This window comes from Octodon degus, unplaced genomic scaffold (assembly GCF_000260255.1).
Source record: "Octodon degus isolate 3935 unplaced genomic scaffold, OctDeg1.0 scaffold00011, whole genome shotgun sequence".
In the NCBI taxonomy this organism is placed as follows: Eukaryota; Metazoa; Chordata; class Mammalia; order Rodentia; family Octodontidae; genus Octodon; species Octodon degus.
In genome coordinates this window covers 16,022,096-16,037,373 of record NW_004524587.1, presented here as the reverse complement: position 1 = coordinate 16,037,373, position 15,278 = coordinate 16,022,096, and the positions used below count along the sequence as shown (strand labels likewise).

The 15,278-nt window shown below is 51.9% G+C and overlaps 1 protein-coding gene across 1 annotated transcript; it reads left to right on the top strand.

Moving 5' to 3' along the window:
• The first annotated feature begins 2,729 nt into the window (after nt 1-2,729).
• Nucleotides 2,730-12,073, top strand: Cmtm3 (CKLF like MARVEL transmembrane domain containing 3). Its single transcript, XM_004625913.2, has 5 exons — nt 2,730-2,967; nt 5,776-5,931; nt 6,780-6,875; nt 7,225-7,351; nt 9,910-12,073. The coding sequence occupies exons 1-5, from the start codon at nt 2,827-2,829 to the stop codon at nt 9,936-9,938; spliced, it is 549 nt and encodes a 182-aa protein (XP_004625970.1). The 5' UTR covers nt 2,730-2,826; the 3' UTR covers nt 9,939-12,073.
• The last annotated feature ends 3,205 nt before the right edge of the window (nt 12,074-15,278 follow it).

The following is a 15,278-nucleotide window of genomic DNA, read 5'->3' as shown; positions in this document are numbered from 1 at the left end:
TGGAGGGCAGGGACAGTGGCACCCCTGTCACTAGGGATCCAGGCACCTTGCAGTGCCTCTAGTCCTGACATCCTATTTTGCTTTCTTTCATCACCCTTCTTGCAACTGAGATATAATTTGCATAAAATGATCGGTTTAAATGTACAGTTTAATGTGTTTTGACTCCTTTATGTCCCTGTGTAACCACAACCTCTGTCAGAGCAGAAAATACCCCAGCATGCTAGGCTGCTGTCTCCTTCCCCCACCCCAGGCAGACACTGATCTGACCCATCACTGTTGCTTACTTCTTTCTGCCTGTTAAAGCAGAGAAAAGGATATGTATCCCTTTGCATCTGGCTTCCCTCATTCATCAAAATCCATCTATTCTGTGGTGTTTATCAATGGCCCATCCTTTTTCTCTGCTGAGTAGTATTCCACTATGTGGCTCTCCCCTGGTTTATTCCTTCACCTATTGATGGACTGGTGGTGGTTTCCAGTCCGGGTTATTAACAGAACAGCTGCTACAATACAGGTCTTTGTACAGGTGGGTGTTTTGACTTCTATCAGATAAATAACCCATGACTGGGGGCCAGGGAGATGGCTCAGTGGAATAAGTGCTTCCCTGGCAAGTGCAAGGGTCTGAGTTCAATCCCCGGTTCTGCCAAAAAACAAAAAAAAAAAAAAAGGGCTGGGGAGATGGCTCAGTAGAATAAGCGCTTCCCTGGCAAGTGCAAGGGCCTGAGTTCAATCCCAAGTCCTGCCAAAAAAAGAAAGTAAGAAAAAAAAAAATAACCCATGGCTGGGTTATACAGAAAGCTTAGGGAACTCCTGAAGAAACTGCCCAGCTACTTTCTAGCATGCTGGAATCACAAACACCCTAAGCCTGAGCAAGTTCCCACACTCTGCACCAGCCCTTTGTCCTTTCAAGCAGCTTCACTGAGTGCGAAGGCCTAAGGGTGCTAAACGGCTTCTGATGTTTTTGTCAGACATTTATGTATCTCCTTTGGTGAATTGCCTGTTCAAATCTTTAGGCTTTTTTTGGCGGTACCGGGGATTGAACTCAAGACCTTGCACTTGCCCGGCAAGCACTTATTCTGTCTCCCCAGCCCATCTTTAACCCATTTTAAAAACTATGTTGTTTCCTTTTTACTGAGCTGCAGTTCAGAGACATATTTTCAATAAATCAGAACCTGGCCTTCCCCTCTTAGAACATTTACCCAGCCCCCTCCCAGGGGCTGGGAGTAAAATCCAAATGCCAGGGTCTGCCCCTCCCCCACGCCCATCCCGCGCCCCTCCCTCTGTCCTCCTCCTTCCTTGGATTCCGCCTGGCTGTCCTGAAGACCAGTCGGATCCTTACCAGGAATCATCTCTGATGATTCCTTGAACTCCCTAAGAGCTTGCTGCCTTGGCCTACCCGCTCCAGGCACAGCCAGGCTTCCAGGCACCTGACTTGCAGCTGTACTGGCCAATGCACGCTGCTGGGAAAGGCTTCTCCGAGGAAATGGCCCTGTATCACTGAGGAATCCCAAGGGCTTCATCAGATGAGAAGGTAGACAGAGCAGTTAGAAGAGTCCGTACAAAGGCCCTGGGGCAGGAGGGAGCATGGATTTTTCAAAAAAAATGTAAGGATGTGGATGAGTGGGAGAGCCAAAGGAGGAAAGGACTCAAGGCTCTACCAGGCGCGGAGCAGAAGGGAAGCCTGAGCTTTGGTTTGGTTTTATTTGGTTTGGTTCCTGGGAGGGGGGAGGTGACCCAGACTGATGACTTAAGTACTCCCCTGGCTGCCAAGGGAGGAAGCCAAGAGGGCTTTTAAAGAGTAAGCGGAATTTGAAACTCAGTGCTGGTAAAAAGTGACAGAAGGGCCAGGAGATGGCAGATAGGGGCACCACACGGAGTGAGCAGAAACCTCAGAAAGTTTTAGGGAGAAGAAAGATAGGCGGCCTTGGCCTCGAGGATGGACAAGGCACGGAAGTACACTTCCCGCATCTCTAGCTTGCAAGGGGTGGGGGTGACCGGCACAGAGGCTGGACTTCAGCTGTGGAAATTGGGGGCGGGGCCTTGTTCATGGTGCGCACGCCCGTGTCCGTGCCAGTGTGTGTGTAAGAGACAGAGACAGGAGCAGAGACAGAGACAGGGACACACACACACACACACACACACACACACACACACAGAGGCAGAGGCAGAGAGAGACAGAGACAGAGACAGAGACAGAGACAGAGAGACGGAGACAGAAACAGAACGAAACGGGGGGGGGGGGGGGGGGGGGAGAGAGAGAGAGAGAGAGAGAGAGAGAGAGAGAGAGAGAGAGAGAGACCAAATGGACAGAGACACAGTCTGAAGCTCCCAGTGGCTTCCATCCGGGAATCCCCGGGGTGCGATGCGCTGGGGAATGGGACTGCAGAACCCAGGCCCGGGTCAGCCCACAAAAGGTCGGGAAGGGCTCCTTGAACAGAGGGGACAGTAGGAGAACGGCCCAGGGGAACGGTGGGAGAAGAGCAGGGATGGGGAGAGATGCTGACCGCGCCGTCGGAGCAGAGGGAGGACAGGGCGGGGGTCGCTGCTGTGCAGACCCCGGGTTCCAAGTCTCTCGAGGCAGCGCGCAGAGCGCTCTCGGGCAGGGACCGACGGCGATGGGCTCCGAGCACTAAACAGCGCCCCGCGGCGGCGGGGGAGGGGCCGGAGGTCGGGGTCCTGGGGGCGGGGCGGGGAGGGCCGGGGGCGGGGCGGGGGTGAACCCCGTGCCGAGCTGCTTTTGCCTCTTTCTTCTTCCGCACCACTGGGGTTTCCGCTTCCCTCCCAGGAGCGGGGCGAGAGGGAGGCATACCTCCGGCCTGCGCCTCCGCCATGTGGCCCCCCGACCCCGAACCGGACCCAGAGCCCGCGGGCGACCCCCGGGCCGGCGCCGCGGTCCCCGGGCTCCGCGCGCTGCTGCCGGCGCGCGCCTTCCTCTGCTCGCTCAAAGGCCGCCTCCTGCTGGCCGAGTCGGTGAGTGCGGCCCTACCGGCGCCGCCAGAGACCCGCGGGGAGTGGGTGGGCGCCCCGAGTTTCGCACGGCTTCGAACAGGGGCGAGGCGGACCCGAGCCCAGGCCTTCGCAGTTCTTCGGGCCTCGAGGCCCGGATTGGGGGCCGCGGGCGCGGCGGGGAAGCGGGGCGAGGCGTCCTCGCTGGCGGGGCTGTCCGGCTTTTAACCCTGTGCGGCGCTGTGACCCCGGACGCGGCGCCTGGGCATCTTCGGGTCTGTGGCCGGCGCCCTGCAGCGCACCCCAGCGGGGCGAGACAAAGAATCGCCGCCCCGACATTCCCAATCCCCGGGGCGGCGTCGCCTGGGCCCGTACCCCCCACCCCGGGGACTGGGTGAGGCCGGGGGCGCAGGCAGCTCCGCGCTGCAGGGCGGGAGCCAGCAGTGACTTCATCCCCGCTCCCCGCCCCGCTCCGCTGCTTCCGCCTTCCCGCTCGCCCCCACCCGGCCGGGCCGACCTTCTTTGTCCACTCCAAAAACTCCCGCACTGTCGCCTGTGGGGCGGGGACAGATGTCGGGCCTCCGGGAATGAAGGGGAGGAAGGGGCCAGGCGGAGGGAAGAAGAGAGAAAGGAGAGTGTCTCCGGGCAGCCACTTGTGGCTTAGATCTCCAGCAACTTGGCAATACCTGACCTTATGCCCCCTGGAGAGCTTGGGAGATGGACAGTGACCGAGAGAAAACGCAAGTGGAGGCGTCTAGGAGATTGACAGGCGGCTACGATGAGGGCCAAGTGAACGAGGAGGGTGAATTATGCCCCAGGACCTCGCATCTACCCCAGGGCAGATGGCAGGAGGTGGTTCTGAAGTCACCAGCCCAGCACCTTCTCACCTCCCAAATGAAGCAGCAGGTGGACCCAGAGCCCCAAAAGCCCAGGAATGGCCTCCTGGTTGTTATCCCAGCCCCACCCCTGTGTCCTCTGGGAACTATTTTGGGAGAAACCTTAAATTCGCTGTCTACCTAGGGGCTCCAACTCCACCCCTCCCAGGGCCACCTGATGGGTAGCTGGTGGGGTACCAGCTGGAGCACTGAGAAAGCCCCTGGCCTGACTTGGGTGTGAGGAATCCAGGCCCGAGTATGATGGAGGGACAAGGAGGAAGAGGCAAGGGATGCTCAACTCCCAACGAGGGTGCTGCTCCTAGTCACCCTGGCCCAGGGCCCACACAAGAGAGACATCCTTCATGGGTGGGAAATTACGAGCCACCAAGAATTGGAGACTGAGAAAACAGGAATCATCAAGAAGGAGATACCCAGAATCTGGCTTTGATGGGGTTGGGGGTGAGGCCAGGAAGGGGAGAGACACAGCAGCCTTCATTCAAGGAAGTATAGTGGGAGAGATGGACTGGGCTGGCTGTGCTCTTATGGCCTGCCTTCTAGAGAAACATACAGCCTCCTACTTTTCCCAGAGGGGCCTCAGCTACCCCCACGACCTTGCTCAAGGCAACCAGAGTCCCTGGGGACTCCCTGGGGTTCCCTGCAGTTCATTTGTCTGAAGCTTCCTGTGGGGCATCTGGAAGTCCCCATGGGGCCCCTGCAGCCCATCCCTGGGCCCCACTCCAAGCTACTCACCCATGGACCTGCTCAAACCCCGCCACACTTGCAGAAACCAGAGTAGATGAAGGCTTCCAGCGCTCAGGGTCAGAGTGTCCTGGGTTCACAGTCTGGTGCCCTCTTACTAGCTGTGTAATGCCATGTCTAGCTCTCTGTAAAGAGCCGTGAGCAGTGGCAGGAGCCTGGATGGTAGTGACCATCAGGGCAGATACCCATAGGCCTCAGCAGGCATTGGGTGCAGAGGAACCATCCTCTCGGCCTACAGAATTAATAGGGCTGCCTCAGGATCCCCGCTACTCATGGTATGTGCATTTGAACAAGACTGCAGTCAAAAACACACCCAGCCCCACTTTTCACAGTGGTTGTGCGAGTGATGTGGGGGAGGGACTCAGTGTTGGTGCCACCATAACCTCTCTTGGATAGCTTTTTCTTATTATGCGAATTTGCAAATAAAAGGGCTGGAAGATGGTATCCGTAATACCCATACACCTACCTGTTAGAGTGAACAGTGGTTACCACTTTGTTGCATTTGCTGTATTGTCTGTCCCTCAGTCCATTTTATGTTTTGATGCATTAAAGTACATCACAGACATCAATACATTTCATGCATATTCATTTCAGCATTGATATTAAAATTTAAGATTTGGGCTGAGGCAAAAAGACCTGTTTAGCCCACCGTGGGCAACTTAGTGACTTAGGCCTCTCTTAAAATAAAAGATAAAAAAGAACTGGGGATATAGCTTAGTGTGAAAGGCACTAGCTTCAATCCTAAGAACAATAACAAAAAAATCATTTTCAGGTAAAATTTACATTCTGTGAAAAGCACAAATCTTCAGTGTTGGGTGTTACTTTTTGAAGTTGGTTGCTATTTAGCATTAGTTTGCCCCTAGTGGGCACCAAGTAGGGCAAATTCTGCCATAAAGCCAATAAGGAGCATGAGATTGGGGGTGGGAGTGGTTGGGGTGAGCAGCCCCAGGAAGTGGCCTCCCAACGAGGCTGGATAGGCCTGGGAAGCTGGTGCTTCAAGTGAGTCCCGTAAGGGATCAGGACGCTGAGGCATGCCCAAGGATTGGGAACAGCGTGGATGAGGGCCTGGACCTCATGGCAGCGTTAATAGCAACTCTGTCCCTTTGCAGCTGCAGGACTGAGCAGGTGGCACCTCTAGCTGGAGTCTCAATTGTGCCTGAAAGCAGGAAGAGGCTCTGACTCCCTGGCTTCCCCACAGGGTCTCTCGTTCATCACTTTCATCTGCTATGTGGTGTCCTCGGCATCTGCCTTCCTCACAGTGCCTCTGCTGGAGTTCCTGCTGGCCCTGTACTTCCTCTTCGCTGATGCCATGCAGCTGAATGACAAGTGGCAGGGCTTATGCTGGCCCATGATGGTGAGGACCAGGGGACCCACGAGGAAGAGGCTAGCTGTAGTGATACTCATTCCTGATCGGCGGATGGGAAATCCAGAGCCCTGCATATGCCCCTTCCCTGTCTTCAAAGCCCTGGAGGGGCCATCTGATGTTGGTAAACTCCTGATAATCCAGGTCTGCCCAGGTGGCTGTGGTAGGACCTGGAGCAGGAACCCTAGACACGGCCCTTGGCCTCCAGGTGGCGCTGTAGTCCCCAGTAGTGCCTCGGATGAATGAGCCCCAGCCACAGGTATTCGAGCCATTTCCAGCCATGGGGCAGGTTAACTGAGGACCTACAGGACTCACCTAGTCTGCAGCGATCAGGCAGCTGATCCCTTGGAGGGCCCCAAAGTTCTGTCAGTGTCCACTCTTGAATGCAATGTGTCATAGAGCGGAGGCAGCAAAGGCCAGGCTTGACCCTGTTCTACTGACTACCTCCAGCATCCTTGCACTTAGCTAGGCAGGACTGCACCCTCTCTTCCCATTTTGAGAATGAGTAAAGAGAAAATGGATCGGCCACAAGTGTGTGGCACTGGGGTCCAGGCCCACGTCTCCTTGTCAGAGAGCTCGAAGGGAGCAGGTGACAAGGTTCCCAACTTCTACTTCACCACATGGGCCAAGCCATGAACCAAGCTGCTGCCTGGTTTTTTGTCCACAAGGCAGAGGATGGCAGCCTACCTGGACAAAGGACAGGGCAGTGCCACAGCCGGCAGTCTGTAGGACAACAGGAACTCATGGGGGTGGGAAAGGGTAGGTAGGATTCTATGGATGCTGAGCCTGGGGTCCCTCAGGCAGCTCAGGGCAGAGTGGCCATGCCCTTCTCTCCCCAGGACTTCCTGCGATGTGTCACTGCTGCCCTCATCTACTTTGTCATCTCCATCACTGCTGTCGCCAAGTACTCTGATGGGTCTTACAAAGCAGCCGGGGTGAGCAGCTTCCTACCCAGGGCAGAGCTGCCCAGCAACATCCCCCCTCTGAAGCTCCAGATGCTCCTCTGAACCCTCCTTTAGGTTGGGACCTGGGTGCATCCTTTCCACTTTGGGCCCCTGGGCACCCAACTGGGATGCAGGATTTGCAGATTCACTCAGGGCCTTGAACTTTCCAAGGTCGGTCATCCAACCTGGGGTATAGCTCATTGCCCCTTCCTCAGAAGGCCTGAGCATATGTAGCCAGATGTGAGCCCCCCCATGCAGCCTCCTGGACTTGGGACCTGGATCTTTCGGTGATATGCCCTGCCCAGCGTTCCCAGCCACATGCTCTGCACATGTTCCACAGGTGTTTGGCTTCTTAGCCACCATTGTGTTTGCAATTGACTTCTATCTGATCTTCAACCACGTGGCCAAATTCCTCAAGCAAGGGGACTCTGCTGGTGCAGATGAAACCACAACCCACAGGGCGGAAGGTAGGTGTTTGTCCTAGGTCTGCCAGGGGACCCAGCGATCACTCCCAGGACTGCTGCAGGGGCCTTGCCCTTCCGTGGGGACATTTGGTCTCCAGGGTGACTTTTGAGGCTGGGAGAAGGACAGTGTCCCTTAAGGTAGCCAATCACAAAGCCAGTGTGTCTATCCCAGCAGGGGCAGGCTGGGCTCATGCATGCTGAGTGCTTGTGACCCTGCAAGGTCCATTTCCTGGACAAGACCTCAAGGCAGCCAGTCATTCTTGGGATACTGAGTGGTCACCTGCCTGGACCCAGCTTCCCCTGCCATCCTGCCTGCCCAGGGCCCAAGGGCCAAAGAACCCAGGCAGTTATCTTTTTCATGGCAAACCCAGGTCTGCTCAGGCTCATTTTAGTTTTATTTCCAAGAAAAAAAAAAATCAGTGGATATTCTACTCCCTTATTCAGCTCAGAAAGGCCAGTGAATAGTCTCTTGATTTAAAAAATCAAAAGAAAACAACTTGAAAATTGAAAGGCTGGTGCTGCTCTCTGTGACAACACAGGTGTATCAACTGTCACATCTTTGGAAGGCTTGTGTCTTACAGAGGACATGTGGCAGGAGCCCTGCACAGATCTGTCAGGAGTCTTGACAGCTGGTTTGGTGCTGTGGCCTTCCTCAGTCACACCCAGGGGAGACTACAGAGTACCAGGCCCAGAAGGGGAGAGCAGGTAGAGATGCTGACACCCCCGCCAAGACTCTAAAGCCTACTAGTCACTTCCTGCCCTGGTCTCGCTGCATTCTCAGGTAGACTTTAAACAGAACCTGCCACCGTCATTGGCTAGTAACTCACATCTTGCTCAGCATTAAATTCATCCCAGCCTGGTGTCCCCTTGTGCCTTCCTGAGCTCTTGTGTTACTCCTGCTGAGTCTGCCCTGTGCTAGGCATTGGGAGTGCAAAAATAGACAGGGTCTACCCTGGGGGAGCTCACAACCCAGACTGGAGTTAGAGCCAGAGGCAGAGTTGTGTTGGATGTAGCAGGTTACGTGCTGTCCTGTGGGGACAGGAGCAGGAGGTGATGTCAGGGAAGGTCACCAGGTGGGGCAGTAATGAGGAGAACCAAGTGGAAGCTAATGCAGCTGAGGGATGAAATAGCTCAGCTCAGGTCCTTGCATGCCAGCCAGGCTGAAGGCTGGTGGAGGTGACCCTGGAGCTATCTCAATGGATGTGTAGGAGTGTGCAGGTAGAAGCCATGGGGCAGCTGGAGAGAGGGACAACAGAGAGTGCTTCCCATCCGGGTGAAGTATTTCTAAATCAGTGGTGCCTGGCCCTGGGCAGGAGGCACAGGACAGGGGGCTGTCCAGGGCATCCAGGCCCCACCTCCAAGTTGGGACCTTCCCCACTGAGTGCTTGCTACTGTCCCGGGCAGGACCCAGATGGTTAAGTTTAGGAATCACCAGGTTCCCCACAGCTGGGCTATAGGGCCCATGGGGAAGTGGCCCCTGAAACTGTTGCCCTGCTAAAACAATGCTATTCAGCTGGTCTTTCCCACACTACAGCAAACAGGAGATCAGAAGCTCCTAGACACTGTCTTCAGGCGTATCTAATGTGCAGCAAGTGCCCAGTGAGCCAGCCCAGTGAACAACTCATCAGTGTCAGCGAAGACTTGTATTTTAAGTAGTTTGTATTTTTTTTTAGTATCTGTTGCTTTATATGTGTGTGTTGGTGTAGTTACTGCAGTGCTAGGTGCAGATATATCAAAATCCACAGTCTTATCAGTGCAGCCCTGGCATGAGTGAGGATTGGGGAGGTTCTTCTAGCAGTGCAGGAATTTCCAATCCCCCAGCCTTGACCCTGAACTAGCCAAGGCTCAGGACCAACAAGGCCCTAAGGGGCTGGCCAGGAAGAGGGAAGCATAAAAGCAGGATCTACAGCGTGGTGGGGAAGAAGTCTGGAGTGCTTTCCCCCCCAGGGTGGGCTTCTGGAGGCTCCACAGAACAGTCTTCAGCAGTGGGCTTTCAGGAACCCTCAAGACCCATATCACGGATGGGCCCTTCACACACAGCTGTTAGTGACCACAGTAGAGAATGAGAATGGGGGTCAGGGGAGGTTGAAGTTATAAAATGACTTTTTACAAAGTATCTGCTCATTTTCCAGTACAGTTTAGTATGAGGGACAAGGAAGGAGATGCCCTCCTGGCTTTGTCTTGCTGACCTGGGGGGTAGAGCTGGGGCCAGAATACAGATGAACAGCTCTCACACCTCCAGGTAAGAATAGCCCAGGAGTCTTGGGGGGGGGAGGGAAGCTAGACCCCTAGGGAAGGGACAGCTAGGCTTCAGTGGGGGAGAGGGGAGCGTGTCCCCACCCCTTCCCCCATGAGTGCCAGGTGGTAAAAGGGGACACCTATGGAGTCCAGGCCCCATCTCTTCAGCAGCAGGTGCCGCCATAAGGCAGAGTCTAGTCAGATCTGGGAGGGGCTGGGCTCACCTCCTGCTAGCGCTCCCCCGCCAGTGCCTCCCCAGAGGCTGTTCCCTGGCACTGCTGCCTAGAGACTCCTGCGTGGCATCCTCTGTGCTTTCCTTTCAGAGGACAATTCTGACTCCGACTCCGACTGAGAGCTTGCTTGCCCAGCAACCTGAGCCACCTGGGGCTTTGGCACCTGCACCTTCCTGACACAGCTGCTGGAGGCCTGGCCAGGGACACAGCCCGAAGATTCAATCCTGTGTCCAACATTCAAGACTGTACCCCTGGCTTGGCACAGCTAAACCACGCCGCGGGCCAGGACATCTTGGGTGCTCAACCTTCTCCCCTTCTCTGTCACACAGACCTTAAGCCCTTTATGCCTGCTGCCAAGATCAAGCCCAGGAAGACACAAGAGCAGGCTGCTGGTATCCGGCCTGCTACACCAGTTTGTGCTGCAGGGTGGGGGGCACCTATGTCTCACTGACAGCCACCCCCCTCGTGGTCTCTGCACAGGTGCCACTGCTTCTGCTGGCATTTTTTGAGAACACTTCTAGAAGGGAGAAACCGACCTTGACCTTAACGGGCATGGGTCTTGGCACCCATACCTGACACCACACTCCAGAAAATGCACCTTCCTCAGGTGAGATGACTAATCTGGGTCTAAGACTGTTTCAGAGAAGAGTTCATAGCCTTGCTGTGTAGGATCAGCAGACAGAGGGAGCTGGTCAGGGGCCATGGCTCGGCAGCTGGGCGGGCCCAGCGAAACCCTCTCTTCCTGGAGGCCATTGCTTCCTTGGCTATACCAGAGCAATTCTCTGACCACCTCCTGAGAAATGAGATGAGCCTTCCACATCCACCTAAGGACTTATATTTTTTATGTATCTTTGATGGGTTCTGTAGCTTTTTATATTCTTCTTTATATATACAAAAACAGCTTAACAGATGATATTTTCTGTGACCTAAGGGCCCTGTGAATGAGCCAGAATTCTGGGCCTGTTTTGGGCATTTGTTACTTTATTCTATTCTTGCATGTGACTCTCCTACCCTGAAAAAGCCATAATGGATTAAACCAGACTGACTACCTACCTGAAGTGTCTGATTGCAAGAACCTTCTAACACCCACAGCAGTAGCGTGCAGGACCACGTCACAGTTGTAGTGACATGCGGAGGGTCCCAACAGCCTTTAGTTTCAGCAGCAAGGCAGTCACACTTCCTGTATGCCTGGGACTAGAGTAAGCACCTAATCAGTACTGATTCTTTTATTTAATCCTGCAGTCAAGGAAACAGGAACAGTAAGTGACCAGCCCAGGGCCCTCTCCTTTGCAAATCAGGACCATGTCCCACGGCAACCAGAACCTAGAGCTTTTGTGGTTTGGAAATTAGCTGTACAAGAAACTTCAAGGCTGCAGGCTAGGAGAACCCTGCTCAGTGTTCTGGCTTAGGAGAGATGGGAAGAGGCAAGTCCTTCCCAAAAGGTGCACAGAGCTGAGAACATTAAAGCTGAATGGAGAACCAAGAGGGCTCAGGGCCGAGTTTCACAGCTACCTCGTGAGCCCAGCAGAGCAGGCATCCTTGACACCGCAGTGTAGTCTGCGGCTCTTGCGATATTCCACAAAGCAAGCCTGTTTCAGGACCTGGGTCCATAGCCTTTGTAGGGGACAGTGAAGGTGAGGCAGCGAAGAGAGCAATAATATTTTTACATGTCCATTTATTAAACAAGAAATCCTTCATGACAATTTAATACAATATTTATTAGCGATTAGTGTTGAGAAAATTATTTCCCTCTACATACAAAAATACAGATTTAACACTATGAAAACAATCAAGACAAGTACCATGAAAAATTGACCCTTCAAGAGAAATAAAGGGGAAGACTGAGGGCAGTATGAGGCTTTGCCTGCTGTCAGGGAAAAATCAACAGGAGCAAACACGTTGGGGTCCCCGTCCCAAATGTACAGGCCAAGCCTGAGAGCCTGTCAGAGCGGGAGGAGGCCTGAGACAGAGCGGCACAGCAGGGTGAGGCCCGGCATGGGAGCTCTGCCCCACGAAGTGCACAAGCAGAAGCTTGCCCAATGCCCATCGCCTCAGAGTGCCCACAGCTGTGTCTCTGAACCGCCAAAAAAACAGATTTCTCAGACACAAGGTGAGGCAATTCTTAATACCACCCTAAAAAGTGCCACTGGATAAAGTCCCAATGAGTGAGCCTATCAGAAAATTACGATTTAGCTGTCTGACTGCACTTCCTTTGTTATCACAGAATTACATGTTGACTTCAGAAGGACAAAAAGAAAAAAGCTCCAATTTCAGGGTTCAGTACATCTGTTCTTCCCTTCCACAGCGGCTCAGTTAGTTTACCCAAGGCCTTCCTTGAGCAGACATGACTCAGCCTGCAGGGCCAGGGAAGCAGAGAGCTGCTTGAGGCTGCCTGTGCCTTGATTCCATCCAGCTCCTCACAGGAGAGCACCTGCTGCAGTCAGGCCTAAAACCTAGACAAGGCCTGAACATCCACAACCCCGCTGAAATCCAAGTGCTGGCACGTCTGCAGACGGGATGTGGGGCTCAGGAGGCAGGGAGCCCTGAGCCAATCCTGGAAGTGCTGGGCCAGGCGACATCTCGAAGTCCGGAGGAGAACCGGCAAGGAGCTAGGTGCAGGCTTGCCACCATTTCAGACCCAACCAAGGGGAAGTCACCTGGGATGACAGGCTTTTCTTTGCTTTCTCAACACAAAACAGCTGTCACTGTTCAAGATAAGGGGTGGCTCCTGAAACTGAGCAAACGGTTGAACAATGCCAAATGCAATTATACTGACTCATACTTATTTCACAGAAATATACTTTTACTCTCAGACTGTTTAAATAAGTAGAAACAAGATACAGGTATGAATTTCCACAGAGAGAAGAGAGTAGCCAGGGAATTTTTTGTGGTGGTTTTTTGTTTTGTTTTCTTTTTGAAAATACGAATTTTAAAGGGAAGATGGCCCAGATCACAAGACCAGCACTTTTGAAAGCAATATTAAAAGGACACAATCTACAAAAATAGTGTTATCTGTTTTAACTAAATGTACATCTTCTCTTCCAATTCCATGATTGACAAGAGTGCTTATGTGACACACAGAAGGCACCAAAGGTGAAGTGATTAGTTGTCTTAAAATATACAAAGACAGAATTGCCTACTATGAAAACAAAAAACAGAACAAAACAGAACAAAACAAAAAAACCCAGTCAAACCTGTAATAAATAGTTTAGTATTTCTGTCATGGGTTCCTGAGCCCCTACAAATTTCCACATATACAAATAATGTTAATCTCTACCATCCTCTTAGAGGGAATCATGTCAAAATCAAGTTATGAAAAGCACTGATTTTATGCAAAGAGCTCAATTCATCATAATTTGAAAACTCATTAAGTGTGTTGTGAATGGGTAAGTTGGAAGCAGGCAGCTCCACTGCGGTCTGGGCCAGCGCAGGGACCATCCCAAGCATCCTGCCCATGCCTGTGCCTGTGCCTGTGCCTGAGCCCTCCCAGCCCTGGGACCAGCCCATTCTCTTTTAACGCTTTTCTTCCTCACTTCCACAGAGAAGGAAACAGTCTTGAAGCTTGCAAAGTCAATTCTGAAAAAATCAGGGCAACAGGGCCAGTGGAGGGAAGCAGCCATAGCCTGACATGGTCTTGTATAGACACGGGCCTCCCAGGTGTCTTTATGTCCTGACCATTCCTCTAGTTCCTCTCCTGATTAAGAGGAGGCAACTTCCTACTGGGTGTCAGTAGCAGCTTCCAAAGACAACTCAGATTTGATAGTTTCAGATTGTTGCTGAAACCACAGGAATCACTATTAGGATTTTATTTCATACAATCTCTTTTCAGGAAGAATTTAAGAAATGAAACTCAAAGATTTGCCCTAACACCCATCAAAAAAACCCTACTCTAGATGGTTTCAGACATGTTTTTAACATAAATATCAGAACCATAACAGCTCTGATAGCTCACCAGAGTCCAAGCAGTATTACCCCTTTACTAAAGTTTGTTCACCTGAATTAAGGTCTCAGCCTAAGAAGTGAGAACAATAAACTAATGCACTGAAATAGGTACTTTAGTCAAAGGCCGGCGATCTAAACTTTATTCTAAATCAGTTGCCAGCGGTGAAGGTCAGTGGGCTTGTAGGTCATTTTTTTTCTTTGATGTTACATTTACAGAATGAGAAAAAGTAGAATGAAAAAAATCCCAAAGATTTAAAAAAGTGTCAAAATAAAAAAAGATATAGAAAACAAGGGAAAATATAGGACCTTCTCTGTTGCAAGCCCAAAGCATATATACATGCTACTTACTGGCATGAACAAAAGCCCAACAGAACATTCACTTTCAGAAGAAAATTCTTCTAGATCTAACAAACTCGAAGTATTTTCTAAGACTGAGGAAATATAAAAGGTTTCTAAATAGAGAAAACATAAAAGGTCAAATATTTCAAATTCCTTTCCAAACCAGGCAAACACTATGATTTAAAAAGATACTTGCTAAGAGAAAAAAAAAAAAAAAAAAGATTTACAGAATCAAGAAGATCTACAAAGTGAAAGGGTGGTCCTTTAGGGGTGTGTCCTGCAAGGGACCTAAACTAATTTAGTCACCTGCTCAGACCCAGACTAGATGCTAGCTGGTCCCAGTGTTCAGTTCTTGCCCTGAAGCTGATTGGGGAACACAACACCTCACTTTATGGACAAGAATATAGGCAGGCAGGTAACTGAGCACGTTTCCACAGCAGCCTGGAGTGGTACACACATCTAATGCCATCAGCAGTAGCCTCCTCTCTTCTCCTCACTTGCCACTACCCTGTGTGGCCCTCACCTGCCCACAAAACCCCTACCTAATTGGGCCTAAGATGGATGCTGATAAAACAGACCTGGGGAAGAGGGAAGCCCTGGATACCAAAACTTCATGACAATCCAAAAAGGTGCTTGGAGACCTCCATAAGCCAGGCCCTAGAGCTGGATGTAACATTTTCTACTCATGAGAACCAATAAGTAGCTCTTGAGTTAACAAGCATGCTCTTTTTCGTACTACGTGTGCAATGTTACTATTACTCTGTAGACAACATATAGAGAACATGACAATGAGGTGGTGGCACGACTTCATGGTGGCTTTACTGTGAATGAGGATGGCTTAGCAGGAGTCCCCTACATCATCATGCATTCCACTGTCTTCACACTCCACTTCTGTTTGGACAGTTTCTAAGATCAACCCTTAGGAAATCTGGCACAGACAGGGATTAGAACGTGGTCCACCTCTGGGAGCACATAGATAGGTGAGGGGTTTCTTCCAAATAGTGCATGTGCTGAATCTAAGAGAAGTGAGCTTGGGCCACACACAAGGGTTACCCAAGGGTCGCTCATGGCAAGCAAGAGCTCACATACACGTACAGATAAAAGTTAGGGCTTTGTCTCCTCAGAAACTTTGTGGCTTACCAAAAGTCTCAATCCCTAAGAAAGCTTCACAAAGGCAA